The sequence below is a fragment of the Mustela nivalis genome, assembly GCF_964662115.1.
Source record: "Mustela nivalis genome assembly, chromosome: 1".
In the NCBI taxonomy this organism is placed as follows: Eukaryota; Metazoa; Chordata; class Mammalia; order Carnivora; family Mustelidae; genus Mustela; species Mustela nivalis.
In genome coordinates this window covers 201,661,517-201,686,328 of record NC_139020.1, presented here as the reverse complement: position 1 = coordinate 201,686,328, position 24,812 = coordinate 201,661,517, and the positions used below count along the sequence as shown (strand labels likewise).

Below are 24,812 nucleotides of genomic sequence, written 5' to 3'. Positions count from 1 at the left end.
GCCGAGCAGAGAGCCTGATGCGGGACTCGATCCCAGGACCCTGAGATCATGACCTGAGCCAAAGGCAGCGGCCTAACCCACTGAGCCACCCAGGCGCCCCTCCCATCAGTCTTCTTGACCATTTTCACCATCTGCGCATGGTACCTCCCCCTCCTCCTTGAACGTGCACTCTGTGTGGGCTGGGGTCCATCTGGCCCATCAGACCAGGAAGTGAGAAGCCCAGCATATTGCGGTATGATGCCTGCCTGACGTGGTCAAGCATTAAGGCTCAGCCAGAGGCCAGAGATCTCACTAAAGCTGCAGCTTGCCCAGCAGGCAGAAGGGGCCTCGGGAATCCTCAATTAGCTAACTACCTGCACCCCCAGAGGTCTGACTGGGCCTGTGGTGCAGACCTGGGCCTTCCAGCTCCCCCACCTCCCCCGCCCTCCCACCCAGCACTATCTGTCCCTATCTGGTCACCATGGCAGCCATCAGTAATTTGAGAGGAGCCCCCACCCACCAGCCCAGCCCCAGCGCCTTGAGTTTCATCCTGGGGCGGCCAGCTGGGAGGCCACCAGCCCGTGGGTGCAGAGCAGAAATGGAAGGTGGCTCCCCATGCCGGCAGCTGGGACCTGACAAGGGGCTGCTAAGGTCCCAAGGCTGGCGCCCCTTCCCTGTTCCACCTGAGGGCAGGCCTCTTCTCTCCGGAAAGCTCATCTCCAGGGCCCCCATCCCCACCCCTGCCGGATGCCTCTGTCACCTCTCTCCTCTCTCTCCCCTGAGCTCCTCAACAGGCAGGAAGGGCTGGGTGGGTCCTGCCCCTGGAAATCCTGAGCTCTGCATCCTGTTCTGGCCACCAAGCACCAGGTATCAGGCAGACACTGACCTAGGGACAAAGGGCACAAAGCGCTATCCCACTCGCGGAGCCCAGCACAGCCACAGGGGCTTTGCATGGGCTGTTCATGCTGCTTTGAATGAATGCTGGTCACCCCCATCCCTTGAACCTGGCCTTCGCAGATCCTTCTAGTTGTTTGGGTGGTGACCTCATCTAAGAGGCCCAACCAACAGTTCTCCCTTGCTCGCCTACCACCATCTCTTGACAAGAGACGCCAGCTGGTGCCCTGGCTTTCTCTTTCTCTCTCTTTTTTTAAGATTTTATTTATTTGACAGAGAGATCCCAAGCAGGCAGAGAAGGGGAAGCAGGCTCCCTGCTGAGCAGAAAGTCCGATACGAGGCTCAATCCCGGGACCCTGAGATCATGACCCGAGCTGAAGGCAGAGGCTTAACCCACTGAGCCACACATGCGCCCCAACCCTGGCTTTCTCTTATGGAAGGGTGCTCGCCATGGGTTTCTCCCTCCAGGTAGACAGCACAGCACTGTGGCCCTCCTGCGCCCACAGCCCGACAGCAGCAGGTCTCCATCTGGGCCATGGACCGCCCACAGGACAGCAGCGAGGAGCGGGGACAATCTGGAGGGATGGGGGATGGAGAGCATTTGCACCCAGCGCACATACACTGCGCATGCGACTAAACTGAAGCCTGAGTACTTCCTACCTCCCTGGCCCCCTACAGGCCTCCCTGGGATACTGCCTTTGAGCTCTGATGCCCCTGGTGATGGCTGCCACCTCAGTTTCCCTGGGTGCCATGGGGGCTTGGGAGACATGGTTGTGCTGCCCAGACCACCATATGGTGGTTGTCTGAGGGGCGGGAGTCTGCACCTCTGCTGCTCACAGGCCCTGGTCTCCAGGGGACCCCCTCCCAGCAAAAGCCCTGGGAGGACAGCGCCTAGAACCCTCCCTTCTGAGCCTTGGTTCCCACATGTCCCTCCCAAAGTGGCCACAGCAGACACAGATGGGGGGGGAGGTGGCTCCCATGGTGGATACATTTATTGACAAGAGTGGGCTGGGCTGGGCTTCCAGCCTCTGCTTCTGGCCAGAACAGGTGAGAGAGCTTGAGGAGGGGTGCCCAGCAGGGAAGGCGGCACACCTTGCTGTCCCCTGGCTCGGGAACCGGTCTTATGCACTGGGAGCGTACTGTAGCACCAGTCGGTCAAAGTCGTTCTCCTTCAACGTGGTGGGGGAAGGAAGAGACACAGAGAGAACATGAGTCAGGACCCCAGTCACCCTCCTTCCCTGGCCCTGCCCGGGGTGTCTGGGGACCAGGGACAGACAGTCCGCCTGGGCTCACCTTGGCCTGGTACTCCTTGATGAAAGGGTGGGACCGATGTGCATCCTTCAGCTGGGACAGGTAGCGGTTTGTCACCTGCAGGGGACAGGAGGCCAGGTGAGCTGAACGGGGGCGAGGGGAGCCAGGTGCTGCTCACATACAGGGCAAGGGGAGGGGTGGGGGGATGGGGTAGCTTCCCAGCTTCCCACTGACCCCAAGCAAGAGCCTTCCATCTCCCATCACCTCCATTACTCCATCCGGAAATCTGGCTGATGCTGGGTGGGACCCTCAGGGTTGGGGCAGAAAGAGGGGACAGGTGGCACAGAGCCTCTGCTCAGCGCACAGTGGAAGGATGTGCCGAGGGGCTCAGTGAGTGGGTTGGGAAGGACCCAGGCCCAAGGAGAGGGCGGAGCGCAGGTCAGGGGGAACAGGGCTGGGAGGGGAGGGGGGTTTGTTCTGGGCACACTGTGCAGAGAATCCCCAGGGATCCTGGTGCTAGAACCTGGACCCCAGACAGAGCCCTTGCTGCCAGCCTCGCCCCTCCTCCTCAGGCCCACACTGACTATATGGGGCGGGGGCAGCTGTCTCCCCAAGCCCAAGGGTCCAGTGCCATCTCTGGGGTGAGTGGGAGAGTTGCTCTATCTGCTATACTACGCTAGCCCCGAGGCCACCCGGGGGTCCTGCTATAGGGATGGGTACCAGACGGCCAGGAAGCCCTAGGGTGGGTCCCTGGTCAAGTGGGCCAGTCAGCCACCTAAACAGCCGGGCCCCAGAATTCTCCCTCCCTCCCTGCCCTCACACAACAGGGGCTCACAGGGATGGCTCCCCTGGGCCCCTCTCCTCTGTTCTTCTGCCCAGTGACCTCCCAGAGGTGGCACAGGTGGGGGACCTGGCTCAGCTGGCCTTGGCTTGGGCACGCTCTGAGACACGGCCCACTAGTTCACACAGCACCACGGGAGCAGCCGACCTACAGCCTCAGCGCCCGCAACACCAACTTCATAGTGACCCTTGTGCTGATGGCAACCGCACCTGCCTCCCTGCCAAAGAAGTGGCTTTCTTTGAGACCCTGAGCTTCGTCCAGGGCTGGGGCCACACCGCAGAGACCTGCCCAAAGCAAGGAGGCCAGAAAACCTCCCTGAGCCAGGGGGCCCTACCTCGGGGGGCTTGCCCAGGTGCTGCGACAGGACGACGAGGTTGATCAGTGTCTCCGGGTGGCCACTGTCCTGGAAACACAGGAGACACCAGGCGAGCAGGGTCAGCTCCCCCAGGCCCCCAACTTGGCCTGTCCACCCCCATCTCTGGTGGGAAACCGGCTCCCGTTGACCCAGGGTAAAGACAGGACCCACTCAAGGTCATACCCTCAGAGCTGGGGCAGGGGGCAGGGCTAGGGGACCCAAAGCATGTCCACTGGCCACTCCACAAGGCCATGACCTCAGGGCCCCCCTTCTGCCTGGGAGGCAGCGTGGTGGCAAGGGGGGAGCCCCGGCCCTCACCCGTCTTCCCGCCTCCCCACAGCAGCAGCTTCCCCTCAGCCCGATGTCTCATCTGTGGGCCAGGATGAGACCTTGCTGGTGGCAGTCTTTGAGGAGTAATTTATCACACCAATGGCAAAGGAATAGAGCCCAGCCCCAGGTGGCCTGAACACCATCACAGACAAGGGGTCCCCCTCCCTGCAAAAATGAGATCTGGGACCACAGGGCAGACCCTACCCACCCTTCCGGCTCTCTAGGGGTCTTAGCAAGAAGCTGCTGGGAAACTACCAGAACATCCAAGCGGGTGACCTCACCCCGCCCACCCACATGAGGCATTGAGGCACAGGGAATGCAGGGAACTGGCCCCAGACCCCCTGGAGCAGGAAGGCAAGACCGCTGCAGGGGGCCCTGACCGCGCACTCGAACAGAGACACAGCAACCTGGATGCAAGGTGTCATAGGTTCGAGGGACTGCATAGACCCCAGCCTCCTGCATGGACCCGGCTCTGCTCCACTGCTGCCCCTCTCCAGGGCGACTCAACTCCCCCCCACCTTAGTCTCCTCGCGGAGGTTGTCAAGAGGGACAATGGCACGTGCCCATGGAAGCAAAACGAGGGGAACGCCAGAGGAATGGAAAGGACAGTGGAAAGCAGGGGGTGGCCCAAGGCATCGGGACAAGAGAGGCCGTGGCATGGCAGGGAGAGGAGGGGGTCAGGGCCACTGGCAGCACCCTGCCCCAGGTGGGATCTCAGAGAATGAGGACAGATGGGTGTCATTTCACTGGGGACCCCGCTGCCTTCTCCTTCCGGGGCACAAACATCCCACCAGGCTAGACGTTCCTGACTGCACCCAGCAGTCCAGTTAAGGTCCAAGCCTGTCAGGGAGGCACAGCGGCCAACACAGACACAGGCGCCCTGGCAGGCCAAAGTAGCTCCACGCGGGCAGCCCAAGGAGCATCCGACGGATGGCCCCTGGCCTGTTGGTGATCTGCAAACAATCTCCTGATGGTAACTCAACCCCCTGCACAGGTATGGGGGAGAAAGCTTCCTACTGGTGTCCTTTTCTCGTTACATCAAAAAACGTTTTCCAAAAACGGAAAAACTTTGACATTTCCTCTGATTATAAAAGTAACACACAAGACCTCATGCATCATTTGGGAGAAGGCAGCGGGGGTGCCCTGCCAGGGCCTCACTAGCGGTTCCTCTCCTAGACCCGAAAGGCCCAGGCAACGCCTCCCATCGGCAGCCCGCTCTCCCCTTGGTAACGAACGGCAGGCATCTCTTCCAAGTACTGGCTCAGGGGAGAAGTCACATCAAGAGGCCGCCAGACCAGGCAGCCAAGACCTTTTTGCTCGGCTCAGCCCTGCTGAAGTCCAAGCCGATAGGAGCCTCCCATTTCCGAGAAAGGCCACAATCAACACTTCTATTTACAGTCCGAATCTTAGCTGATTTGCTATCAAAATAAATTCCCACATCATGTGCCAGGCCCGTGGGGTCTCCCTCTGCCCGGTCGGTATGCCTCTGCAGCAAGCCCTGCGTCCCCTGCCGCCCCCACTGGGAGCCGCCGTGTGGGCTGGGCCTGCCGTACCTTGTCCAGAGCCTCCTGCAGCACGCCTTCAGCAGCCTCCCATCGGCCCTGGGCCATGTGGCAGGCCGCCTGCCCATTGAGCAGCAGCAGGGTGGACGAGCACTTGTCAGCCATCTCCTGAAAGATGTAGTAGGCATCCTGCAGCTTCTCACCACCCTGCGGGCAGAATTTCAACATCACCGGTTTGTCACCCTGCTCCCCAGCCCTGCCACCGCCTGCTCCCACACACGGCAGGGTGACGCCAGCTGGCACTCCGCGGAAGTGATGCCAGCGTGGCCAGCGCGCGGCAGGCCATCCCTGGACCCCTCTCTGTCGCCGAAAGTCCGGGTTCAGAATGAAAGGTTCTGTCTGCGTGCTAGAGATGCAGCATCACTTACAGGGGACCCTGAGACCAAGATGGGCTTGGGAAAAAATGCAGAGCTGGTGAACAGTGGGCAGGGCTCCCCCTGTAAGTTGCAGGGACTAGAAAACAGTTTGGGTGAGGCCTCAGCCCCAAAGGCCAGTGCAGGCGCATGCAGATGGGGAACACATTTTAAGCAGCCATACAAAAAAAAAAAAAGACAAGAAAAAGAAAAGCTTAGAGAAAACCCAGTGCCAGAAGCCAGAAAAGGGGCCACTGCCGGCGGGCAGGAGGGACAAGGCATGGAGGAGATAGGGGCTGGGCGCAAGGGAAGGTGCACGGGAGACTCTGGCCACTACCCAGTGCCAGGAGCCCAGGCAGCGAGCTGAGTGGGAGCCAAGCCCAGGGTCAGCCCTGGGAGGCTGCCCCACCAGGCAGGCTCACTCGGTCCATCAAGTCTGGTCCCAGAGCCCCCCAGCTCATTTGCTCTGGCTCTGGCCAAGATGCTCGGCTATGAGGAGCCGGGAATGGGGCTGCAGCTGATCAAGGTGCGAAATGTGCCAGGGCGCACTGCGTTGGGGGTTCCCCTAGGGGACGGGCCCTTGACCCAAACAAAGGAGCAGGTCCAGTGCGTCCATAGAAGCCTGTATCAGCACTCTCCCCCAGGCAGCGGCCAGCGCTGGATCCAGGGGGCACCTCCCACCTCCCGGGCCTCTGATGTTCCCTCATTCCCCCAGCAAGGCCCAGGGGCTCACCACAGCCAGATTGACCCACGCGGTGGCCAGCTGGGTGAGGGTAGCGTCCTCATCCTGGTCCTGCATTTTCTTGAGCTCCTTCCTGGAGACAGAAGAGAAGGGTAGGAGGGAGCCCCCCACATTCTCCTCATGGGACACATACTGGTGCCGGCTCAAGGCCCCGACCCAGCTGCCCCCACTGCACACTTGGGGAAGCCCACCCCAAATCTGCAGGGAGACAAGGACAGCACCATCCCTCATCCCAGGCAACACCCTGCAGGGAGGGGCAGGCAAACCAACAGTGTGTCACCCCCATGGGCTTGAATGAAGTGAATGGAGAAGCAACTGTACTCCTGATGCTCTGGGCCTTCAGAAAGGGCCCAGGGAGGGCCCCCAAGCTGAGTGCCCCCTAGCGGCCAGAGGCCTGGCTTCTGGGGAGCATGGCATCCTGCTGCTCTGACAGTCCTGACGCGGGGCCCCAGCCTGGGAGCTGCAGCTGGGGACACGTGGGAGAGACGTACCGGGCGAGGTCCAGGCGGTCCAACTTCAGCAGGATCTGCACGGTCATGGCCATGCTGTGGGACAGACAGGCAGTCAGCCTCACCACTCTGCTGCTCATCGGGGTTCACTCTGTGTGGGCACCACCTCCGGAACATTCCTAGGGGTCCCTCGGCTGCCAGCCCTGCCTGGCCGGGGGCGATGCTGAGCCACACTGGACTGACCCAGGCTCTACAGGCTGGGCCAAGCCTCCCACAGCTTCCCGGGGCCCTGGCTTCCCCATTTCACCACTGAGCACGCGTGGGGCCGGAGTTTTCATCAAGTCCCAAGTCGTCCCACTCTGACTACCCTGAGACTGGGCACCATATCTGTGCCCCAATCCTGGTGCGAGGGGGACACTGGCCACCACCCAGTGGCAGGAGCCCAGGAAGCGAGCTGAGCAGCCAGACCCAGGGTCAGCCCCCAGGGAATGCTGTGGGTCCAGTCACAGCGCGGCTGCGAGGGGCACGTGCTCACACCCTCCAGGGCCCACACCTATGGCTTCCCTCTCTGCCTGAGAGCTGTGGCCACTGCTGATGTAAGAGTCACTTGCTCCCTCATCTCTCCGCCCAGAGCAACGGTGTAGGAGTCTGAGAAACAGTTACAGAGTCTGCTGTTTTGTAAGCTGCGTGCGAGACCTATTTCTAAGCTGCCACAAATCCCTTTCTGGATCGGGGGGGGGGGCCAGAAACAGATACAAAAATGAACCTGTGGGGACCAACTAACCAAGGGACAACTGGTACCCAGAGAGTTCATAGGGGAGGGCAGTCGCACCCTCTAGGCCAGAGCCTGGACACGGCGCCCTAGATGAAGCATTGGCCCAGAGTCACCTCCTAGGGCGGGGGGTGGCACTCGTGGCATGCTGCCAGCTCTGGAGTGCGCTGAATGGGGGCCGGCATCAGGGGAGGGCCTGGGGGGACGCGGGGAGGACACAGAAAGGCCAGGGCCCAGGAACACAAGGCTCCGTAGTGGGGGTGGGGGTACAGAAACCACGGGCAGAACAAAGGTGCTTTCTCCTCTGCCATCGGGAACAGAGGGTTTCCAGCCCTGGGAGCCGTGTCCTTGGGAACAGCAGCCCAGCCGTGCAGAAAGGAGTGTCTCCTGGACCAAGAATGGGAGCTGCAGCCTGAATGGGAAGCCTGGGCCCCACCAGTCTCTCCCGACAGCCCCCCACTGTTCCCATGACAACGGCCAATGAGGCCTTGAGCAGCCTGGAGACCAGAGGGGCCGCTCAGGCCTCCAGGCCTTCCCGCTAGAACAGGGAGGACACTCACCACTCCAGGCTGTCCCCCTGGTGCAGGGCACGCAGGGCCGCATCTGGGTTCTGGTCATGGAAGTAGATGGAGGCAGCCATCAGCAGGAAGGTGGTGTTGGTCACGTCCACACTCCGACTCATCTCTCGGTCCAGCTCGGCCACAATGGAGTCCCTGCAAGACAAGGCTGCTGAAAGCCTGCAGCCAGAGGTGGGCAGCAGCCTTGCCCCTGTGGGAGCAGACAGGTCCAGAGAGGGTGGGCCAGGCCCCCAGGGGAACACAGCAGCTGCAGGCAGAACGGGCCCCTCGTGGGATGCCTGGGTGGCTCAGTTGGTTAAGTATATGCCTTCGGCTCTGGTCATGATCTCCAGGTCCTGGGACTGAGCCCCGTGTTGGGCTCCCAGCTCAGCAGGAGTCTGCTTCTCCCCCTGCTTGTGTTCTCTCTCTCAAATGAAAAAATAAAGTCTTAAAAAAAAAAAAAAAAGAACAGGCCCAGCTGTTGCCATTGAGCCCCACTGGGCACCAACTTCACCGCCTTCCCACACGGTACTTCTTGCCCTTACACAGAGAGACTGAGGCTGGGTGCTTTCAGGCCCCATGAGGAGGTGGGGGGCAGGAGGGGACATGTCCACAGAGCAGCACAGACGACTGCTAGGCCTACAGACCTCCTGGCCCTCAGAGACAGAAGGCTGTAGTGTCCACATCACCCTAGATGTGGAGGGACAGACTGACTTGCCAGGGTCGCCTCTCTGGGGACAGGAAGCCACACAGATAACTCTCACTCTGGTGACATCGCCGCCTTCTGCAGTGGGCAGCTGCGATGGCCAGCTGCTCCGGGCAGGCGGGCCGCGTGCAGGCTGGTGACCGGGCTGGAGCCAGGTCTCCACCAACAATCAGCCGGGTCCCCCACAGACCATAGGATACCCGAACCATGATCTGCTTAACTAGAAAACAGAGCCCAAACCCCTTATTTCAAAAGGCTGCTGAGCAGTTGACAGAAGGGAAGAAGAGCCCGGCCCCAAGATGCCACCGGACCAAAACTGCTGCTCAGGGTCCACAGGATCCCCAGAAATGTGTGCATGTCACGTGGGCTGCTCGGGGGCCACTGGCCAGAATCTGCATCTAAGGCCCTGGAGGATGGAGACACGCCTGTCACTGTCCTTGTGACCACCAAGGTGCTGGAAGGACAAATGACTTCAAACCCGAGACTATCTCCCACTCCGCACACCCGGAGCGCGTGCAGGGCGTGACACAGGGTTGGCACAGGAGCCCTTGTGGCCACCCCACGACGTTCCCTGCCTGGTTTGTGGCACCAGGACTAGACACGCCACCTGCTGTTGTTGATGTGATGGGAGCATCATACGGTGTTACTTTAACATGACACGGGTCACCTGCAGGTTCTGGGACTTTCTCCACAGCCTGCTTGCTGCGCTGGCTGTGGGGATGCCAGGACGGACGCACCCTGAATCCCTCCGCCTTCCTGAGCTCCTGCCCGACGGCAGCCCCTGCTCCTACAAGGTCCCTGGGTCCCCTCCTCTTCCAAAAGGAGAACAGGGCTTGTCTTCTTGGCTCATGAAGTGTGGTGAAGGAGAAAGGACAGCCTCAGGAGCCTGCCTGCCTTGGCGTCCTGGGGCTGCTGTCACAAAGCCCCGCAGACCCGGAAGATGCAAACAACGGGGACAGACTCTCTCACAGAGAATTCTAGAAGGTAGAAGTCCGATATCCAAGTGTGGGCAGGGAAGGTTCCTTCTGAGGCCCCCGAAGATGAATCCATCCCAAGCCTCTCTCCTGGCTTCAACCAGCTGCCCACAGTCCTTGGCGTGCATTGGCTTCCGTGTCATCCCGATTCTGCCTCCGTCTTCACGCAAGCCTCCCCTCTGTACCTCCTCTGTCTTCTCATCTGTCTCTAATCAGGACACCAGTCCCGGATTCAGGGTCCACCCTACATCCAAGATGATCTCAAGATCCTTACCTAATTATATTTGCAAAGACCTCATCTCCAATGATGCCGCGTTTATGGGTTCTGGGGATCAGAACCTGGGGGCCCCCATTCAGCTGTCACTGCTGACAAGTAAATTCCCCTCAGCCTCAAGCTTCAAGGGCCAAGGACCCCAATCAGGAGACAGGGCACAGAACCCTTCATCAGGGCAGCGGCCGGGGGTCACAGCAGGCGGTCTCACCCACACCTGGGACCCAAAGACAACCTCGGTGGCCCATGAGAGTAGCATAGTATCAACAAGGTCATGATCAAGTCCTGGTATCTAATAAGTTCCACTAGGCCTTTCTTTGAGGTTCCTTGCTACTAAGAGGGATGCTCCAGGGTGGTGGTGGGGTCTCAGGGCTGGGCAGGGGGGGAGGTGGGCAGAGGGGCGGGTGGGGGAGGGCAGGTGGGCGGGGGAAGACCCACAGGGTAGAGCGTCTCCCCGTCCTGGGCTAGGCTGTTGCCCTACCCCAGGCACCCTGTGGGGAGGATATTTGAATGTAAAACTTCCTAACCCCAGGGGGCCTCAGGACCAGCCATTCCTGGGCTGGGGAGGCAGCACAGAGGAGCACGGAGCCTGCTGGGTCCTGCTGGTGCTCCAGGCCTGGGCAGAGGCAGAGTCTGTAAGCACCAGGCAAGTATCCCAGCCAGCAACACAATGAACGGCTCACACAACTGCCCCGGCAGGGTAGGAATGCCCTGAGGCTCAGGGAGCCAAGAAGGTGGGGAGAGATGCAAACCCCGCCCTCTCATCCTCACCTCTGGCTGTCGTTGGCCAGGTACTCAGCAAACATACGCACGGCCTGGAGCTCAGGGGCGGAGGAGGGCTTGATCTCATCCAGGACCACACCATACTTCCTCTGCAGTCAAGAGAAGCATGCTGTCAGCTGGGCCTGCTCTCCCCTGTGGGGCTCACACCTCAGCCCCCAGGAACACGAGAGCTTTTTAGGGCTCTAGGAGCACTCTGGCAGAGCCCTGACGCCTGGAACCAGTGGCTTCCCCCAGAACCCACTGCCCGCAGGGGCCCCTCGGCCTGCCAGGGCCAGGCCTGCCACAGGACCTGCTGTGAGCCAGCACGACGTCACCTGCCACCTGTCAAGCCACAATGCCCACCACTCTAGTGGGAGACCCCAGGGCTGAAGTGAAGGGCGAGGGCCCCGCCAGCTCCGGGTGGAAGGCATCTCCCAGGGGCCGGGGGTCTAGGCATCAGGACACACACCCCCTCCTGCTGATGCTCAGAACCAGTGGTGGTGCTCACTGCTGGGAGGGGAACTGGAGTCAGGGGCCCACTTTCACCACATTCCTTCCCTGGTGGTTTTGATGTTTTTGCTGCCACCTGCAGGTGTCCTTTTGTATGTATACATTCACACGCATACATCTCAAGGAGATGCCAGGTACACCAGAGCATCCCCTCTGCTGGGGGCCGCATATACTGTTCACGGTAAGGGCAGGGCACGGAGGCCGGGTGAGGAGGATTGGTCAATAGGAGGGCTGGGGTCCCAGCAGGCTTCAGAACACTCCACAGAGGGAAAGATGTGAACAGAATCCAGGAAGCCACCCAGGGCCTGATGTGAGGTGGAGGCAGCCGCAGAGCCATGTGCCCAGGACAGATCATGGTCCAAGGCTGAAGCTGGGGAGGAGAGGCAGGTGGGAGGCCAGCTGCCAGTGGGCCTTGGCGGGGGAGGCCAGGGCAGGGCACAGCTCGGTCTATACCATCTGGACTGCCTGCATGGCCAGTGCAAGAAGAAAAGCTGCCTGTGGACTACAGGGGGTTACACAGGATTCTCTTTACTATCTACTTGCTTATTCCAAAAACCTAAAGCTATACTAAGCAAAGGGAACCTACTGATTACATAAATAAAGAAAAAAAGGAGGAAGAAATCCCTATAATGGTCGTTGGGCCTCATGAGTCCACAACCTCGGGAACACAGCCACCTACTTGTGGAGGCCACACTCGCTGCTCAAGGTCCTGGACTCTGGCCTCCTGTTGTCCCCACCCCAGTCGCCGCCCAGCACTCTGTTCTTTACTCTCCTGTCCCCGGGGCCTTGGAGGTCACAGGCCCACACTCACCTGTGCAAGGTATGCTCTGTAGAGGAAGACGTCCCTTTCTATATCTCTCTCCGGGCTTGACGGCTACAGAGAGACAGGGAGACCGGTCAGGGATGCCTCGAGCTGTGTGTCAGACCTGTCCTCAGGGGAGGCCAGGTAGCTTCCCCAGTGGCTGCTGGGCCTACATCACAGCCCTGATCTTGTCCCAGACCATCACCACCCCAGGAAGGGGGTTCGATCCTTACCCGCATCCACCCAAGTGAAGAAAGTGGGGCACCCACTCCAGCTGCATGGCCATGGGCCAGGCTGGAGCCCATGCCTTTAACCACTGGACATGTGGCCACAAGTACTGACAGGTGCCCCCAGAGTGCGATGGGTCAAAACAGAAGCTGCTTAATGATGTGGGTGGTCCAGGAGGTTGGTGGGGAAATGCCTCAGTGCCTGAGTTTGTAAAAGTAGAGAAAACTGGGACACCTGGGCGGCTCAATCGGTTAAGTGTCTGCCTTCAGCTCAGGTTGTGATCCCAGGGACCTGGGATTGAGCCCTGCATTGGCAGTCCCTGCTCAGTGGGTAGCCCCAATCTCCCTCTGCCCCTCCCCTTGGCTCATGCTCCCCCCAGCCGAAATGAACAAAATCTTAAAGAAAAAAGGTAGAAAAAAGAGGCCTGGGAGGATTCCCATCCAGAGGCCAATGGTTGATTCTGAAGAACCGATGGGACCCGGGAGACCTGCAAAAGGGACTTTACTTGTGGTAACAAATACTTCCATGTAACCTGTTATTGTCCTGTTTTTGTTCCAAAACACGTTTTAATCATGGAAAACAGAAGAGACAAAGGTCTGCCTCACTCAGAGGAGAGCTCAGCGGGGCTGCCCGGGAACAATGACATCTGCATCCAGCCTGGGCCACGCCGCTTGCTGGGCCCCGGTGCCTTGAAGCTGGGAAGCCCTGCGGAGGGGATTTCACTTGGGGAAAGAAGAGAAAATTATCCTCTCACTGGGGGCCTGTGGGAAGAAGCCCCCTGAGCCTTGGCCAGGCCATGAGGCTATGGGGGATACGGACCAGAGCCAGGAAAAGAGGAAGGCTTGTAAAAACTTGGGCAGAAGCTGCGTGGTGAGTGCTGGGCTGATCTCCAGATCCGAGAAAACAGGGATGGCATCTTTCTGAGCAAACGTTTTCCTGCCATGTGTGGCTTGGGGAGGAGAGCTCACCAGAATTACCTGAGAACAAAGCCAGGAGGCCCACACCCACCAAAGCCGGCAGACCCCTGAGTGGCCCCCGACTGACCTCAGATGGCTCCAAGGTGCAGCCAGTCCTGAGGACAGTAAGTACCATGGTGGGGTTGGGTAGTGATGGGATGAGGACCGCCGTCAGGATGGCCCCACTAGACCTGCAGCTCCTTGAGGCTTCCTGCACTGCTTCGTCCCCAACGCCAGGCAGCACCTACAATCTTGTGGGCACTTAAGAAATGTCTGACAAATGAGGATATGTCACGATGGTGACACAGCACTACATCCGATCAAGGGCAATGACTCCCCAGGTGTCCCACATGGGGTCACCTCAGCTCGAGTCTGTCAGAGATTGCTGGGGCCACCATAATCAACTACCATCAACTGGGTGGTGGGAAAGAACAGAAAATTATCCTCTCATAGTCCCGGAAGCTAGCAGTTCGAATCAAGGTGTCAGCAGGACCACACTCCCACCAAAGGCTCCATGGAGGATCCTTTCCAGCCTCTTCCAGCTTCTGGGGGCTCCAAGTATTCATTGGGTTGTAGTCCCCTCCCCCCAATCTCTACCTCCATCTTCTCTGTCTGCCTCAAACCTCTCTTTGCCTTTCTCTTAGAAGGCATTTTTCTTTTTAAAGATTTTATTCATTTATTTGTCAGAAAGAGTGAGAGATCACAACTAGGCAGAGCAGCAGGCAGAGAGGGGAAAGCAGGCTCCCCCCTGAGCAGAGAGCACGATGCAGGGCTCAATCCCAGGACCCTGAGATCATGACCTGAACCGAACCCAGAGGCTTAACCCATTGAGCCAGCCAGGCGCCCCACTTAGAAGGCATTTCTCATTGGATTTAGGGCCTATCTGAAATCCTGGCTGATTGCATCCAAATAGCCTTTACTGAATTCTATCTGCAATCATCCTCTTGCCAAATAAGTCATGTTCCCAGGTTCCCAGTGAACATATCTTTCAGGGGACACCGTTAAACCCAGTACAGGCTGCCCAAGAGGGTTTGTGGACCGTGGACCAAAATTAAATCACACTGAATGGCTCAGTGGGGACAGTATGCTCATTCTGGATGCATCAGGGTCAATGACATGGTTTTGCAGCAGTGCATGTTTCCTACATCACCAAAGAGGGAGCAGTTCCCCAGCTCAGAGGCTGGGTTGCAGTGTGCCTCCACCCACGGCAACTGCCAATTTGGTTTCTGTGACTGCTTCCAGTCCCCGAGTACAGCAGGGCACACTGGTTCTCCCTTTCAGCAGTGACGGAAAGTCTGAAAAATACGACAGAAGACTTGCCCCCTTAAGCACTCAAGCTATTACACATTCACTCACTTCTTTTCTCATCTGATATCCCCAGAACACAAGGCTATGTGAAAATTAATAAAAACAAAACTCGTTTGGGCACCTGGGTGGCTCAGTGGGTTGAGGCCTCTGCCTTTGGCTCAGGTCATGATCCCAGGGTCCTGGGATGGAGCCCCGCATCAGGCTCTCTACTCATCAGGGAGCCTACTTCCCTACCTCTCTCTCTGCCTGCTTCTCTGCCTACTTGTAATTTCTGTCTGTCAAATAAATCAATAAAAATCTTAAAAAAAAAAAACCAAAAAAACCCAAACAAAACAAAAACTCGTTGAAAATAGAATCAGGTGGCCAGAAGGGGGAGCTCTCAAGCCAGGACACACTCCAAGTCCATGACAGACCCCAACAGAAGAGGGGTACCATGAATTCCCCACAGGAGGATGAGATTTTCTCCTTGCCTGGCAACTGGCTAGCCAAGGAGACTGTCACAACTCAGGCAATGAGAAGCCACCAGACTCTGAGCTCCCAGTTTACTTCAATGGGTTTTTGTCTATAACAAATCCTCTTGATTTCCTTTCCCCTGTTAAAGAGGAGTCCTCTCTGTTCTCTGGACTTGCCCATGGTTTTGCCATAGGTTACACATCCCAAGATGCAATTATCCGTTAATCCCCAACGAACCCATTTTCCTAATAAAATAACTGACTTTTCTTTTTAAGGTTAACAAGGAGGGCGAGCAAGATCCTGTCAATTTCACGGCTCTAAAGCAGGCCCAGTAGTTCACTCTCAAAGTGTCAGTAAATTCCATGTCCCTCCCTAAAAGTTCCTGCAGAAGGACCTGCTGTCCCCTCTTGTCATCCATTGGCTGGGCCCTGCCTAGCAGGGCTATTTTCTAGCTCTCAAATGACCAACCTCATTCCCATCACTGTCCATCACACCACCCCCCTGACTTCTTGTTTATGTACTTGTTTACTGTCTCTCTGAGGAGCTTGAGGTTTCCAAGAGACCTCAGAGTTTTATCTATTTTATCACTGCTTTGACCCAGCACAAATACACTGCCTGATCCACAAAGAAGCTCAATGAACGAATGAAGGAAGGAAAGAAAGAAAGAAACGAATGGGAAAATTCGAGGAGAAACAACCTGGCTCGTGGCGCAGGGTAATGTCGAAGAAGCCATTTCTCTCCCAAACAGCAGTGTCAGCATCATAAAATGAGAACGAACAACAGTTCCTACTTCACGGGGATTGAGGGTATGGTGGCATAAGCGGGCTCTCCCCAAGTGACAAATACTACTATTATTACTACAGAGGTATAAACACCTTCCTTACTCAAATACCTTCCACGGGGCAGAACGAGCTCTGAGTGAGAAATATCAAAATATGTCACAGCTTTGAGTTTTGTCAAAGGTCGGGGTAACTAACTCCTCACAGTGCTCTGAAAAGGTACACTGGTGGGCAGACGCCGCGAGAAGAAGATTTTAAAAATAAGAGAGCGACCCGTGGCCGCCTGGAAGCGTCTTTCTCCACCACCATCCCCTCGCCCCCGAACGGCCGCACCTTCACCCGCTGCGCCTCGTTAATGCACTGCTGGTAGCTGCCAATGTAGAAGGCATTCTTCACGTCGAACAGCTCGTCCACTTCTCCGGAGCCGCCGGTGGCCGGGCTGGGAGCCGGAGGCGCCATACCGCTGTGGTCCCCGTCGCTCCTCTTCCGGAGGGACACGTCGACCGGAAGCAGAGAGTCACCGCAAGGCACGCTGGGAATTGTAGTTTACTCGTTTCTACCTGATGATGAACCAAAGGGAGTTAAAGGACGGGAGTCACAAGGACGACTCGCAGGGCATTCGGGAACTGTAGTTTGATTTTATCGCGCGATCCAATGGAAATCGGGAAAAGATGGTAAGCATGTGGTCGAGGCTGGGAATGGTCGAGTGAGCTAGAGGTGGGTGGGACCACGCAGCTAGCGATCCAGTAAACGGGAGCGGTTCATGACGTTATCTGTACGCGCCGGAAAGCACGGCTCACACGAGTGCTCGCACGAAGCTGGTGAGGGGCATGGCCGGTTTCGCGGAGCTCGGACTGTCATCGTGGCTTGTGGAACAATGTCGGCAGCTGGGTTTGAAGCAGCCTACGCCTGTACAGCTCGGCTGCATCCCTGCCATCCTAGAGGGTAAGTGTGTCTCGGCCTCTTCCCCAGGAAGCCTACCTCCTCTTATCGGCTCCCTTTCCTTCCGCAGCTTTTGCGCACCCCACTTCTGCGAGGCGAGGGAATATGCTTGGGCGTTATTGGCGAGCCTGGGTCCCAGAGGTAGACTGGGCATTGTTGGCGTTTGCAACGCACAGTTGATTTCCTGTGTGTCCGCACACAAGTGATGTAATCCCAGAAACTTGGGACCTCAGAGCACAGGGATGAATGACTAATGGCCACTACTGAGAAACTTTGGTAGTTTGCACTACCATCTTAATTTTACAAACGGAAACTGAGTTTGTCGAGATTACTAGTAAATGCAGGACTCTGGTCCCGTGAATACTCCCCACTCCCCACTCTGGTAGTGCAATCCCGTTTGCCATTAAAGAGATGCTGTTAGGGGCACCTGGGTGGCTTAGTTGATTGAGCGTCCCACTCTTGATTTCCACTCAGGTCATGATTTCAGGGTGGAGATCAAGGCTGGCTCCATGCTGGACGTAGAGCCTGCTTGGGATTCTCTCTCTCCCTCTCTCCCGAGCTTCTCTCCCTTCCCCGCGTTTTCTCTTTCTTTCTCTGTAGAAAGAGAGAAAGAAAGCCAGCCTAGGATATAATAAGCTGAGAGTTGAGGTATTAAATAGACAAAGATGGAAAAATTGATAGCCAGCCTAGAATATAAGATTGGGGGAAGGTTTTCAGGTTTCCCCAAGCTGGGATGCTCTGTGAGGGAGTCAGATGAGATAGTGAGTTGTAGTGGGGCACCTGGGTAGCTCAGTTGGTTAAGCATCTGCCTTCAGCTTAGGTCATGATTCCAGGGTCCTGGGATTGAGCCCCGTGTCTGGCTCAAGCAGGGAGCCTGCTTCTCCATCCTCTCCCTCTGCCACTCGACCTGCTTGTGCTCTCTCGCACACAAGCTTGCTCTCTCTCTCTCTGTCAAATGAATAAATAAAGTCTTGAAAAAAGAAAAAAGATAGTAGTGGCATCTTGGGTCAGATGGATGTGGGTTCCAGTCCAGCCTGCTACTCACTGGCTGTGTGTGCTGAGCACGTCTCTGAGACTCTGTTTCCCTTTTTGTTCAATGGAGATAATAATGGTCACACTCTCCTAGAATTTGTCCATATGCCCAGAACACAAATGACATAGGACACATTGGACACATGGTAACCGCTCATCAAACGTTAGCTATTGTGAACTGCCCAGTAGAACCTTGTCTGCACCTGGTGTGTGTTGATGCCTCTTTGCCCTTTGCCCAGGTCGGGACTGCTTGGGCTGTGCCAAGACAGGCAGTGGCAAGACAGCAGCATTTGTCCTGCCCATCTTGCAGAAGCTGTCTGAGGATCCCTATGGCATCTTCTGCCTCGTCCTGACACCCACCAGGTGAGCCCCCCATAGGCCTTCTGGGTGAGTTAACCATCTGTGTTTTCTTGGGCAAGCACCTTTACCTCTCCGAGTGCCCTTTTCCTATGTTTAAAACGGGGATGGAAATCATTCCTGCCTCTTAAGGGAAGCACAGAATTTACCGGGATAGTGTGTGAGAAGTGCTGAGCATAGGTCTTGTCTCGTGGTAAGCTGTCAGTTGTCTTGTAGCCCAAGACAGAGACACATTTCTTGTTCTTGGGCAGATATAAATATGGCAGTTGACGTGGTAAGTCCTCTAACAGCAATAGGAGAGGTAGGCACTGTATGTTGTAAGAGTGTGGCCTGGGGAGGGGAAGTCGAGGAACACGTCATTCCAGATATTCCTTAAAGGGTGACAAGTATGTCTCAAAGGGACAAGTTTGGAGAAGGATACGCTAGGCAGAGGAAGCTGCTAGTGCATTCGAGTAGAGATGGGAGAAATGCAGGGAACAGATTAGGTACTTGGGGTTAGAGCCAACTGGAGAAAAGCCTAGAATGCCAGGAAGAGAATTAGAACCAATTCTGTGGGCATCTGAGCAGGGGAGGGCAAGACAGAGGACAGTAAGTGGGCACATGAGCCAAGGGCAGGCCTGGGCAGAGCTGGGGCTGAGGGGTAGGGAAGAAGGGACTTGGACACTGACCAGCCTCAGGGGAGAGGGGACTGATGCTTAGGTTTCGGGCTTTGGTGACTGTGGTGTCAAGGCCACTGCCGAGGAAGAGAGGCCAGGTTGGGTGGAACTGGTGGGAAAGGGGCCATGGGATGTGGTCAGAGGGGCTCCAGCGTTCCATATCAGAGCCTTTATCCAGAGGGAACTGGGAGCTGTGATGCGTGTGTAAGTAGGAGAGGGACAGTCAGGAAGTCTGAGGGTTGGATATGGGAATGGGAGGCAGGCACAGAACCCCTATCTAACCCAGCCTGACCCCTTTACACCCACAGGGAGCTGGCCTACCAGATTGCAGAGCAATTCCGGGTGCTGGGGAAGCCTCTGGGCCTGAAAGACTGCATCATTGTTGGCGGCATGGGTACAAGGGGCCTGGGGAGGCTCTGGGTAGGGAACCCCCTCGGCCTCAGGCCACCTACCCAGACCCACTTCTCGCTCTCCACCTGCAGATATGGTGGCCCAGGCCCTGGAGCTCTCCCGGAAACCACACGTGGTCATCGCCACACCAGGGCGCCTGGCTGACCACCTACGTAGCTCCAACACTTTTAGCATAAAGAAGATCCGTTTCCTGGTGAGTTGGCCCAAGGCCCGGATTCATCCATTTGGGACACGTGTCCCATAGGCCATCCAGTAGAGCCGTAGGAGGGGTGACAAGGACAGCAGAGAAGCAATATGAGGTAGCCCAGACTAGCCAGGGTGGTCGGGGGCAGGGCCTCTCTGAAGCGCTGAGATGGTTGAGGGAGCAGATGTCTGAGACCTTGAGGGAGAACACTCCAGGGCCCATCTCCAGGGCTGGGAAGGAGGCATGGGCGGGGGAGAAGCAGGCTGGGCACGTGAGCGGGCCCTGGACAGCGCTATCACTCCAGATCCCCTACCCCTGGCTACTGGTTCTCAGGTGATGGACGAGGCAGACCGGCTGTTGGAGCAGGGCTGCACTGACTTCACCGTGGACCTGGAGGCCATCCTGGCGGCCGTGCCTGCTCGCCGGCAGACCCTCCTCTTCAGCGCCACACTGACTGACACACTCAGAGAGCTTCAGGGCCTAGCCACCAACCAGCCCTTCTTCTGGGAGGCTCAGGCCCCGTGAGTCCATAGCCAGGTCCCGAGGGGCAGGGCAGGGCAGGCAAGGGGTCGGGTGGGGGGGCCACACCCAACAGAGGTTCTTGCCCATGGACCGTGCAGGGCATTGGCTCCCTTCAGCAGTAGGGGAAACTGAGTCCGGTCCCCCACCTCCCCATCCCCAGGGTACGTACAGTGGAACAGCTGGACCAGCGCTACCTGTTGGTGCCTGAGAAGGTCAAAGATGCCTATCTGGTCCATCTGATTCAGAACTTCCAGGACGAGCATGAGGACTGGTCCATCATCATCTTTACCAACACATGCAAGTGAGCACGGGCTGCCTCTCTTCTCCTCAGACCCCTTCCCGTAGCCTTTATGAGGCCTGAGGTGCGAGGCACATGGCCAGTGTTGGCACTCTGGGGCCTCTGCTGAGACCAGAGATTTCAGAGGATTCACTCAGGGAAGCTCAGATCAAGCAGTTTGCTGAGGCCACACCTCCTGAAGAGGGAGCCAGGACTTGGGGTTCCTCAGACTCCCCTTTTTTTTCTTTTTCTTTCTTTTTTTCTTTTTTAAGATTTTTCTTTATTTGTCAGAGAGAGAGAGCATGCGGCCCATGTGTGTGCATACAAGCCGGGGGTAGGGGGGCAGCAGGCAGAGGGAGAAGCAGGCTTCTCACTGAGCAGGGAGCCTGATGTGGGGCTCAATCCCAGGACCCTGCTACCATGACCTGAGCCGAAGGCAGACAGACACTTAACCGACTCAACCACTCAGGCTCCCCAAGACCCGCTCTTAACCAGAAGGCATGGGGGCCTCTGGGTGTCCCCCAGAAACGCCCTGCTGCAGCCAGGAAGGCCTCGAAGCAGCAGCTTTTTACTGTGTCTCGGGCTGTCGCTAAGGCCCAGCACATTGGCTTCAACAGCCAGGCCCTCCTCTCTGCAGTCCTGGAGACCTTCAGAATCCTTGGGGAGGTTCTTAGGAAGCTGTAGCATGATCCGGAGTGGAAACGCAGCCTACGTCACATGGAGGAGACCTCCTGAGTGGCTGCTGCCCCCTAAGAATGTATCAGCTCCCTAAAGAGGAAAGTCTGGGTTTAGGGCTGACTTTCATTGGCTTAGGCCAGGGTCGGCAGGCAGGATACCCTGCACCCCTGCTTCTCCTTCACCAGCTGTGCAGAGCCCCCTACTTGCCATCTTGGGGTGTGCCGGGGTGGGAGTGCCTTCCCTGACCGGGGCCCTGGAGAGGCCACCAGCATGTCCTTCCCCCCCCCAGGACCTGCCAGATTCTGTGCATGATGCTGCGGAAATTCAACTTCCCCACTGTGGCTCTGCATTCCATGATGAAACAGGTGTGGGGTCAGGCTGCCCCAGAGACACACCCCTCCCCATCCCTAGCCTTGGCCTCTCTGCTCCTCCCAGCCTCAGGGCCTTTGCCCACTCCTCTTCCCTCTGCCTGAAACACTTCCTCCATGCGTTAACCTTGGTCTGTCCTCATGGGGGTGCCCGTGAGGGTGGGAAGCCTGGACTCCCATGTTCCCAGGCCTCACAGGGTAAATGCTCAAACATTTGCTAACCCTGACCCCCAGTCTTCCCAATTCTCTTCCTGACCTGGCAACAGAAAGAACGCTTTGCTGCCCTGGCCAAATTCAAGTCCAGCATCTACAGGATCCTGATTGCCACAGATGTAGCTTCCCGGTGAGCAGCCCCACCGTACTCCCTCCTGTGGGCTGGCCAGTGGCACCCCCACAGAGGGATCAGAGGGCTCACCCTGGCGAGGGGTGGGGCTGCCCCAACTTCTGGCTGAGTGACCTGGGGTGGGTCCCCGCCTTGGTTTCTGCATGTGGATGGCACCATTGACTGGCCTCTGCCTCCAGGGGCCTGGACATTCCCACAGTGCAGGTGGTCATCAACCACAACACCCCCGGGCTCCCCAAGATCTACATACACCGAGTCGGCCGGACAGCTCGGGCAGGTAAGCAGACAGGGCCGGGTGGCCTTCCGACCTGTTTCCCTCCACCCTGCTCACCCCTCGAGGAGCCCAAGTCAGGAGCCAGTGGGAGAAAACGGGGTGGAGCCCGCAGGCAAGAAGCAGGGTCAAAAGTTGGGGGAATCATCCTTTCGAAAGCAAAGGCAGGGAATGTTTTGGTTTCTGAGATTCTCAGCCCGGGGTGGGCAGAGACAGGGTTTCTCGGGTGGCCAGCCGAGGCCTGGTGCTTCTCCCCTGTCTTGTGGCCCTGGGGCAGGGCATATCAGCTCTCTAGGTCCGTCTCGTCATCAAAGGACAGGTAGCAGGAATGATGCATGTTTGTGCTGCTCCAAGGATTGTGAACCTCACCAGCTTTGAGTGCTGAGGGAGACACCGTCACCCTCACAGAAATGGGGGACAGAGAGACTAGTGGGCACAGCTCTGCACTGAGGCATGTCAAGGCTTCTCACTGACAAAACTCCCTGACAGCCGTGCCCTGGAGGGAAACCAGCCACGTCCCCAGCCCCTGTGGACGGCTGGCCTGCCAGGAGAGCCGCCTCTCCCAGGGCCCTGTGTCTCCTCTGGGAGGGACCTGCCCTCACTCCGTTCCCACCAAGAGAGCTGCCTGGTGGTCGCAGCCTGTCTCTGTTGGCCCCTAGCTCACAGCAGGTAACTGTGGCATGTCCTCGCAGGGCGGCAAGGACAGGCCATCACACTGGTGACACAGTACGACATCCACCTTGTCCATGCCATCGAGGAGCAGATCAGTGAGTGGAGGGACAGGAGAGGGGCCGGGGGGAGACGGGTGCGTCTGGGTGAGATACCTGCCAGGCTGCTCGCGGAGCAGAGCTTGGACTGCACTTCCCGCTCTGTGCAACCCCAAGTGATGGCTTTTAGCCCGGTTATCAAAACCAGCTTCCCACAGTGGCCCTCAGCCGCTGAAAGCTACATCCGGTGGGAAGAGACTTCAGTTTCTCAGCCTGGGATGTATCGGTGGTCCCTGTGGATGAGTCAGAGCCCCAGGGCCAGTGTCTGGGTGTGTTTAACAACCCCCTTGGGTGTTTTAATGTGCAGCCCAGACCAACCAGCATTGGAAAATCTGTAATCACTGCACAGATTGCCCTAAAATTCAGAAATCTCTGGACTGCAAAGGGCAGTGTTTGAGTAATCCTTACACCCAGCGTGAGGCTCAAACTCATGATCCCAAGATCAAGAGTCGCACCCTGTTCTGACGGAGCCATCCAGGCACCCCTAAAGGACAGTGTTTAAAAAAAATATTTCCCGTCAAATTCATAGTATTGCTAACAGTGACAAATAAAAGGACAGCCTCTTTAGGTCTGCGATCCCAGATCTTGCTTATCTGACCCTAATCTGCTCTGACGCCAGTCTTGCATGCCCTACTGCATGGGAAGCTCATTCCCAAGCCAGAATCTCTCCCTTGTCTGCTCTCTCCCACCCGCTGGGACCCCTGCCCCTGCAGAGAAGAAGCTGGAGGAGTTCTCTGTGGAGGAGGCCAGTGTGCTGCAGATCCTCACGCAGGTCAACGTGGTGCGGAGGGAGTGTGAAATTGTGAGTATTAGAAGCCGTGAGACCCCCGGTGCCCCCTTGGAGATGAGGGCCCCCGTGACGGCTTCTCCTTCCCTCCCCAGAAACTGGAGGCGGCCAACTTTGACGAAAAGAAGGAGATCAATAAGCGGAAGCAGCTGATCCTGGAGGGGAAGGTGAGGGGTGAGGGGCACGTGGATGGCAGGGAGGGCTTACAGGAGGCAGACTGGCAGCTCGGTCACCTGTGGGTCCTCCCATGCCAGGATCCCGACCTGGAGGCCAAGCGCAAGGCTGAACTGGCCAAGATCAAACAGAAGAACCGGCGCTTCAAGGACAAGGTGGAGCAGGTGCTCCAGCGGCAGAAGGCCAGGGGGGCTGGCCGCAGGGGGCGTCCACCCAGGGCCCCCCCTGGAGCACAATCGGCCCCGGCACCCAGCCAGGGCCCGTCCTGAGCACCACTGTGGCCCCCACCGGCCCTGCCTGGGATTCCTTCCTGGAACTAACGGTCAGACGGCTCCTCCCCTCCCCGCAGACCTACTCAGTCCCTGTCAGTGGGACCCAGGGACACCCATGTTGTGCTCCACACAGCTTTCCACCTTGCCGCCCCTGGCTGGCCCCTTCTTGGAGCCCCTGCCTGCAGATGAGAAGGAACACTGGCTACGAGGTTGGGCCCAGCTCCACACACAGTGACCTTGGGGGGTGGATGCTGCAGGGCCCCAGAGCAAAGGTGTGTTGCTTGCAGGAGTCACCTAATAAATGGGTCTCTTGACTTTTTCCCATCGAACTCTGCGGGAGTGGGGGCAGGAGAGGAGGGTTCAGCTGCTGGTGCTTCCCAAGGCCCCCAGAATATCATGTCACCCCCCCCCACCCCACCCCAGTTCTCCATTCCCATCAGGCCAAGCCAAAGGTTTCAACTACAGTGCTGGCCATTCTGGCCAGGTGACCTTGGGTTTGAGAAGCCCCCTGTAGACCCCAGTTTCCTCATCTAGAAAATGGGCACTGCAAGGACACCATTCTCCAAATGTGGCTATCAGGTTCAGTGACATGACGCCTGTGTGTAGTGAACACTACCATGTTCTAGAAGCTTCCCAACCTGCCCAGCAGAATCTGGGGTTTGTAGCCAGAGTAAAGGGAGGGGTACTTAACTAGGGGACACCTAAAGGCAAACCGGTCCAGACAAGAGGATTTGAGCCCAAGGGAGTGGGGACAGCTGTGCTGGGCAGAGCTGGACTCCTGGCCCTGTGGCATGATGTGCTTCTCGGACTCTGAAACTTACTCTTCTTACGGGCAAGTGGGTTGCTAAGCCCAACAGAGCAGCTGAGGTGCCTCCAAGAGGAAGCAGGTAGAGGGTACAGTGACGGCGGTTAGATGCCCGGGTGTCCACACAACACA

General features: G+C 57.6%; 2 protein-coding genes across 4 annotated transcripts; one reads left to right on the top strand and one right to left on the bottom strand.

Annotated features, from left to right (window-relative positions):
* Positions 1-1,847: 1,847 nt before the first annotated feature.
* COPE (COPI coat complex subunit epsilon) lies at positions 1,848-16,940 on the bottom strand. Of its 3 annotated transcripts, XM_082706819.1 has the most exons (11): positions 16,816-16,940; positions 16,168-16,394; positions 12,120-12,182; positions 10,808-10,908; positions 8,089-8,241; positions 6,799-6,852; positions 6,299-6,380; positions 5,204-5,359; positions 3,300-3,368; positions 2,167-2,241; positions 1,848-2,042 (listed from the first exon to the last, which is right to left on the bottom strand). In XM_082706819.1, exons 2-11 carry the CDS (start codon positions 16,291-16,293, stop codon positions 1,995-1,997), a joined length of 927 nt encoding a protein of 308 aa, XP_082562945.1. In that variant the 5' UTR covers positions 16,294-16,394; positions 16,816-16,940; the 3' UTR covers positions 1,848-1,994. The 3 variants fall into 3 exon arrangements, 2 of the variants coding, with proteins under 2 accessions (XP_082562945.1, XP_082562944.1); XM_082706818.1 differs by lacking the exon at positions 16,816-16,940 and having other exon boundaries at positions 16,168-16,547; XR_014304809.1 differs by lacking the exons at positions 3,300-3,368; positions 16,816-16,940 and having other exon boundaries at positions 2,167-2,267; positions 5,171-5,359; positions 16,168-16,547.
* DDX49 (DEAD-box helicase 49) lies at positions 16,621-24,194 on the top strand. The gene is made up of 13 exons (XM_082706796.1): positions 16,621-16,779; positions 18,048-18,171; positions 19,130-19,215; positions 19,304-19,425; positions 19,750-19,937; positions 20,099-20,239; positions 21,183-21,258; positions 21,528-21,604; positions 21,784-21,881; positions 22,568-22,642; positions 23,356-23,444; positions 23,525-23,596; positions 23,684-24,194. The coding sequence occupies exons 1-13, from the start codon at positions 16,665-16,667 to the stop codon at positions 23,870-23,872; spliced, it is 1,452 nt and encodes a 483-aa protein (XP_082562922.1). The 5' UTR covers positions 16,621-16,664; the 3' UTR covers positions 23,873-24,194.
* The last annotated feature ends 618 nt before the right edge of the window (positions 24,195-24,812 follow it).